At 47.7% G+C, this 7,500-nt stretch overlaps 2 protein-coding genes across 2 annotated transcripts in view; one reads left to right on the plus strand and one right to left on the minus strand.

The window, feature by feature from the left end:
- Nucleotides 1-7,500, plus strand: part of Mp20 (muscle-specific protein 20 transgelin) — a 67,152-nt gene that overhangs the window by 27,414 nt on the left and 32,238 nt on the right. The gene's annotated exons all lie outside the window — the stretch shown is intronic.
- The window catches only part of LOC145395232 (muscle-specific protein 20), a 14,378-nt gene continuing 12,029 nt past the window's right edge, over nt 5,152-7,500 (minus strand). Inside the window, exon 4 of the mRNA XM_080268922.1 lies at nt 5,152-7,010. Within this exon, the coding sequence (XP_080125048.1) occupies nt 6,825-7,010 (186 nt within the window). The 3' untranslated portion in view covers nt 5,152-6,824. The remainder of the gene's footprint in view (nt 7,011-7,500) is intronic.

Below are 7,500 nucleotides of genomic sequence, written 5' to 3' on the forward strand. Positions count from 1 at the left end.
ACTTGCAAAGCGTATCGTCTAACTTCAGGAATAACAGCCCAATAGAATGTTGGACTTATGTAATATTACAGTACAATTGTGTGTGTATATATATATATATATATATATATATATATATATATATATATATATATATATATATGGTATGTGTGTTAGAGCCGTGGCAGATGTGTTGCCGTGAGAAAAGCAGACGCAGGGACAGGGGTACAGTGGCAAGACAGGTAGTGGTGGTAATGGTGGATGGTCCGTGTGTGGTAGTGGTGGTGGTGGTGGTGGTAGTGGTAGTAGTGGTAAGGAAAAAGGCGCCAGCGTCGCGCCCTGTGGGAGAGCGAGGCGGTGAAGGGGGCGATAAGCAGCATTCCCAGGCTGATGGCGCGGTAATGAGCAGCCCCGGCCGCCACAAGTGGTCATAGCCGGCACACACAGGGCCTGGGGCTGCACCGCAAAAAAACAGACCTCTGGGGCTATAGAGGCGGCCGCCATTACCTGCATCAGGTGGTTTGGTGTGCCGCCCTCACCACACCAACACAATGTTCTTTATGGACAACACCTGTTTGCACACACCTGCTTTTTTGTGTCCGTCTGTCTGCCTGTCTCCCTTGCTCACTTTTTCTTTATCTGTCTTTCTCTTTCTCACTTTTTCATCTATCTGTCTACCTGTCTCTTTCTCGCGATTTTACCTGTCTATCTGCCTTATTCTTTTTCACACTTTAACTCTGTCTGCCTCTCTCTCTCTCTCTCTCTCTCTCTCTCTCTCTCCAACCCTTTCTTCCTCTTCCTTCTTCCTTCCTTCCCCCACCCTCTCTTCCCCTTCATTCCTTGCCCCCTTCCTTATCCCTTTCTCCCTTCCCTCCTCTTTCTTTCTTCCCCCACCCACTCTCCTTCCTTCCCTCTTTCTCCTCTCCTTCACTCCCTCTCCTCCCCTCCCTTTCTCCCTCCCTCCCTCTCCCTTTCCCCCTCCCTCCCTCCCTCTCAGCAGTACTCTAATATGTTTACCAATTTCGGTGTGTGGAAGAGGGCGAGTGGCTGCCGTAGAGTTGCACTTGGAAGGATAATTGGTACTACATGGAGGCCTCACGTAGAGATAGAGAGAGAGAGAGAGAGAGAGAGGGAGGGAGAGAGACTATCCTACCATCCACACAGCATATAAACTGTTCCATCACTATTTTTTTTTCCTCTCACCGTCGGGTCTTCACTGAGTCGATTAAATGAAGTCGTTACGTGCCCGCCTGGCCCTGTTCCTGCCTTACTTCCCACCCGCACGAAATTCAGGAAAAAAAAACAAAAAAAAAGAAAGAAAAAAAGAGAGTCGCAGATAAATTCATTGAGGTTTTGCGGGGACGGGATTTGTGGTGGTAGCTGTGGTGGTGGGGATGGTAGTTGCGGTTAGTGTGGTAGTTGTGGCGGTAGTAGTGGTTGGTGGCTATTACTGGGAGTTGTTTTTGCGTCACCCCAATTTTGAGCATACCCGTCGACCACAAGTAAGCACCTGCCTCTGTGGGTTTGATCTACAGGTACAGTACTAAACATACACCGTGTAGGGAAGGTACAGGGAAATAATCGGTGCTTTGATACTTGGATGAAAGCAGCAGCTGCCACACCCAAGTTACATAGTGCCACCGCGCGAAGGCTTCTCGTTAGTGCTTCCACACCTCCTTCACACTTCCACACCTCCTCCCTCACACTTCCACACCCCCTCCCCCACACTTCCACACCCCCTCCCTCACACTTCCACACCTCCTCCCTCACACTTCCACACCCCCTCCCCCACACTTCCACACCTCCTCCCTCACACTTCCACACCTCCTCCCTCACACTTCCATACCCCCTCCCCCACACTTCCACACCCCCTCCCCCACACTTCCACACCTCCTCCCTCACACTTCCACACCTCCTTCACACTTCCACACCTCCTCCCTCACACTTCCACTCCCGCTCCCCCTGTCGTCCACACCACCTGCCCCACAGTTCCACACCTCCTCCCTCACACTTCCACACCTCCTTCACACTTCCACACCTCCTCCCTCACACTTCCACACCTCCTCCCTCACACTTCCACACCCCCTCCCCCACACTTCCACACCTCCTCCCTCACACTTCCACACCTCCTCCCCCACACTTCCACACCTCCTCCCTCACACTTCCACACCTCCTCCCTCACACTTCCACACCTCCTCCCTCACACTTCCACACCCCCTTCCCCACACTTCCACACCTCCTCCCTCACACTTCCACACCTCCTCCCTCACACTTCCACACCCCCTCCCCCACACTTCCACACCCCCTCCCCCACACTTCCACACCTCCTCCCTCACACTTCCACACCTCCTTCACACTTCCACACCTCCTCCCTCACACTTCCACACCTCCTCCCTCACACTTCCACACCCCCTCCCCCACACTTCCACACCTCCTCCCCCACACTTCCACACCCCCACCCCACCCCACCACCCCACCCCACCCCCACACACCCCCACACACTCCCACCCCACACCACCCCAAACACCCCCACCCCCACACCCCCACCCCCACACGCGGCCTGGGCAGCGAAAGCAGTATATATCCCACACATAACTTTTCTTCCGCGTCGCCCGAGGTAATTTGGAAAGTGTAATAAATTGCTGACGATTGCAGGTGTGGTGGTTGTGGTGGTTGTGGTTGTAGGTGTGGTAATGGTTGTGGTGATTGTGGTGGTGGTTGTGGTTGTAGGTGTGGTAATAGTTGTGGTGATTGTCGGTGTGGTGGTTGTGGTTGTGGTGGTTGTGGTTGTGGTTGTGGTGGTGGTTGTGGTGGTTGTGGTTGTGGTGGTTGTGGTTGTGGTGGTTGTGGTTGTGGTGGTTGTGGTTGTGGTGGTTGTGGTTGTGGTTGTGGTGGTGGTGGTTGTGGTTGTGGTGGTGGTTGTGGTTGTGGTTGTGGTGGTTGTGGTTGTGGTGGTTGTGGTTGTGGTTGTGGTGGTTGTGGTTGTGGTGGTGGTGATTGTGGTGGTGGTGGTTGTGGTTGTGGTGGTGGTGGTTGTGGTGGTGGTTGTGGTTGTGGTTGTGGTTGTGGTTGTGGTGGTTGTGGTTGTGGTTGTGGTGGTTGTGGTTGTGGTGGTGGTGGTTGTGGTGGTGGTGGTTGTGGTGGTGGTGGTTGTTGGTGTGGTAATGTTGTGGCGGTTGTATAGTAGTGGTGGTTGTAGGTGTGGTAATGACTGTGGTGGTTGTGGCTGTTGGTGTGGTAATGGTTGTGGTGGTGGTTGTGGTGGTTGTGGTGGTGGTTGTGGTGGTGGTTGTGGTGGTTGTGGTTGTGGTGGTGGTGGTGGTGGTTGTGGTGGTGGTGGTTGTGGTCGTTGTGGTTGTTGGTGTGGTAATGTTGTGGCGGTTGTATAGTAGTGGTGGTTGTAGGTGTGGTAATGGCTGTGGTGGTTGTGGTTGTTGGTGTGGTAATGGTTGTGGTGGTGGTTGTAGTTATAGTTGTGGTGGTTGTAGTTGTAGGTGTAGCCAGACAGGGATTTATAGCTAGAAATCAGATGAGAGAGAGAGAGAGAGAGAGAGATTTATAAGAATTGTCACTATCTCACATCTTAATCCCAGTCTATCTCACCATTGTCACCATCATCATCATCATCATCACTGTCATTATCACCACAACCACCACCATCACCATCACCATCACTGTCATTATCACCATCATTAACCCTATCACCATCGTCATCAGTCCTCACTACCACCATCACCATCACAATCTCCATCATCATCACTGTCACTACTATCATCATCACCATACCACCGCCACCATCACCACCACCTTCATCATTGTCATCATCACTGTCATTATCACCATCATCATCATCATCACTGTCATTATCACCACAACCACCACCATCACCATCATCATCACTGTCATTATCACCATCATTAACACTATCACCATCGTCATCAGTCCTCACTATCACCATCACCATCATCATCATCATTGTCATTATCACCATCACCATTACCTTCCTCTTCGTCATCATTCTCATCATCACTATCATCACCACCATACTATCATCTTCTCCCACCTAAGGGTGGAGTGAGGTAGGGTCCAGAGAGAGAGAGAGAGAGAGAGAAAGAGAATCATCAAAAGCTTGTCTCAAAAAAAAAAAAAAAAAACAAGAGAGACAAGAAACACACAAGCTATCACACCTTTATACAGGGTGTGCAAAAGTTTAAGGCAGGTAAACAACTTAATATTCTCAGATGCAGTGTTTTTCCCCCTAATTCATACTGCATCCTGAAAGGTGTTTTGGCAGGTTAATTACACACCTGTTCTTCTCTCTCCTCAGGTAAATGGTGATGCTTGGTGACTGGTGGCGAAGGTATGGAAGTTTTTGTGACACCCTGTACTGGTAAGATGATGCTTAAGTGCTTTTCGCCTCAACTTGGCCCAGATTTTCGTCCTTCTGCGTCTTATTCCACGTAGATCAGTGCTAGATTATCATATTGCTACGATTCTGCATCTTTTCCATAGCACTTCTTCGTGACTAGCATCATTTATTGAGATTAGATTATTTCCATAGCACTTCTTCGTGACCAGCATCATTTACTAAGACTCAACATCCTTTCCATAGCACTTTTTCGTGACTAGCATCATTTAACACACTTCTGCATCCCTTCCATTGCGCTTCTTCGTGACTAGCATCAGTTATTAAGTCTCTACAACCTTTCCATAGCACTTCTTCGTGACTGCATCAATTAATACACTTCTGCACCCCTTCCATAGCACTTCTTCGTGACCAGCATCATATTCTAGCGTTAATCTACTGCCACAACTCAGCATTCATGATGGAGAGATGGAAAATTTTGGCCAAGGTAAGATGAAAGGAGTACTGGGAACTTAAGAACACAAAAAGGGCGTCCAGCGTCTTGAAGGAAGGTGTAAGGAAATACCAAGGAGTCCTGTGAGTAAGATTTATTTTCACTGTATTGGATAATGAATGAAACTTAATATACTGACATGCACGAGGGGCGACAGAGAGAAGCGCGGGTGGAAACTGAGATGGCTAGGTGTGTGTTTCCTTGAGGCGGGTTGTAAGTGGATTTAGCGATGACTTAGCGCCTCTTCTGTGTGTTATCCATGTCGCTTAACATCGATAGTGTCTGGATTATTAACATACAGGAAGATTTTGAGATGTTTTGAAAAATAAATTGCTATGGAATCAAATCGCCTGAGAGTACCAATAATAATAATAATAATAATAATAATAATAATAATAATAATAATAATAATGATAATAATAATAATAATAATAATAATAATAATAATAGTGCTAGAAATCATCGTAAAACTGCGCAAGGACAATTTTGATAAAGAATAACTTGCCACAGCCATTGCCTACCAGAAGCCGAGCCATAAAGGGACATTGAGGTCAAGGCGACTGATTTTATGCATGTCGCCTTAGGTCATCACAGTCTAAGTCCGGCAACTCAGGTCAGGTGGCTCTAGCTTTATTCTTTCATGTAAAATCAGGTGACTTCTCCGTCTTCCGGAGTAGTCGAAAATTTTGGACCATAGGCGATCTCAGAGAATGACCCGATCTGGACTACATTAAGCATCGGATTCTGGCCACGACCCGAGTATATGCCAACAAAATATCACGCCTCTAACTTAGGTGGTTCTTGAGTATTGGGGTCACTTTTGATTTTGTTCCGGATCCTGTGCGGGTTGCGGCAGTGGGATTAGGGTATTTGGTGGGATGAAGCGGGCAACCAGTGCTAAAATATGGCCAAGGATGAAGGCTGACGCTCAAACGGTATGCCAGTGGTCGCTATTTACATCTTACCTAGAACAATAACAATAATAACAAAAACAAGACAATTTTTTACAGGGATGTGGGAAACTTTAATATAGTCAAAATCCTCTCAAAGTCCCACCCAGCTCTCTCTCCGCCCAAAACAAAATCGTAAACAGAACGTCGATGCGAAAAGCGATGAAGCAGAGTGAGGCAAAAATTATAAATGAAATAACAGTTATGGTAAAAAAATAAGTGTGTGTGATTCCATACACTAGGGGATCGAATTCCATGTGTCTCTGGATCGCAACACCTTTTCCTGAGCGATCAGTTCTGCACAGTACACCTAAACACTGCCCTATATGTATGGTTTTCCTTTCGAGTCTGCCTCAAGAATTATGCATGTGGATTTTAAGGTGCAGTATGCAAAATGAATCGCTTATTAAGAGGTGTTAAGACCAAAGCGATGTAGAATTCGGCCCAAACTCTATCTACACAATTGGTGATGATGGTTCTCTCTCTCCCATCTTCAGAGAAATAATAATAGCAAGTTGGTTATTTTTTTTCTTTTTTGCTTTTCAAGGTGATCTGCAAAATTTGGCTTTCCATTGCTACAAGCGTGTTATATTAGCTGTCTATATGGCTGGATAGATAGACAGATAGATAGATAGAAGATAAGTAGATGGATGGACAGAGAGGGGGGGGAGAACAGAAGAGTTGGATGAGGAAGAGAGAAACTAGAAGGAAGGGAAGAGGGAGGTGAGAGAGGAGGGAAGGGAAGAGGGGGAGAGGAGAGAGAGGAGAAGAAGGAGGAGGGAGAGAGAAAGAAGAGAGGGAAGGGGAAGAAAGAGAGAACGACGGAGAAAGGGAAGAGGGAGACAGAAAGCAGAGAGGGAAAGAGGGACAAAAGGGAAGGAAGAGGGAGAAGGGAGACAGGAAGGGAGGAACGATAGGAAAGAGGGAGAGACAGAAGAGAGGGAAGAGGGAGGGGGAGAGGAAGAGAAGAGAAGGAAGAGGGAGTAGTGAGAGGCAGAGGGAAGAGGGAGAGGGAGGCCGAGAATGGGGCAGCTCTCTACATATGGCGTGTCTGTCCCAGGGCGCCCATCCCGGCCTGTGAAGCACCCTTGTTCTGGCCCATTTGCAGCCCGATCTGGCCGTCTCTCAGCAGCCTCTGTTGGTCCTCATCCCAATCACGTTTCTGCTCCTCCGACATTTTGGGTCCAAGCCCGGGGCCTTTGTATTCAGGATGTTTCTGTGTCTGTAAGGCAAGAAAAAGATTTAGGAAGGTTTTATGTACCGAGAAGAGAGAGAGAGAGAGAGAGAGAGAGAGAGAAAGAGAGCAAAAAGTTGTTCATCCATCCGTCCTCCATCTGATATCTTTCTAACTCAACTGTAGCCATTTGGGTATATGGTTACCACCCAGCGTAGTTCATCGTTTCCTGGGTTCCATTAACTTTGGCTTGTCATTCAGTGCTTTTTTAATGCAAGGAAGAAGGAACCTAAGGCCAGGAGCATCAAGATTATTCCCTCCAAGAAAAACAAAAACAACAGGGAGCCAAATTCAAGATCCGTTCCTTTCGAGATGCCTGGACACACTGCGTTTGAAAGACTGGAGGTCATAGGAAGAGGGAAAGTGTTAAATGAAGGAAACAATCCCTGAGTTAACCTGTAGCATATTTGAAGGAGTGTCAGTTATTAGAGGTTGGGAGAAGAAGGGTGATAATGCGGTACCTATCGACTACACGTGG

This window comes from Coenobita brevimanus, chromosome 30 (genome assembly GCF_032717465.1).
Source record: "Coenobita brevimanus isolate Jiangsu-jjx chromosome 30, ASM3271746v2, whole genome shotgun sequence".
Lineage (NCBI taxonomy): Eukaryota > Metazoa > Arthropoda > Malacostraca > Decapoda > Coenobitidae > Coenobita > Coenobita brevimanus.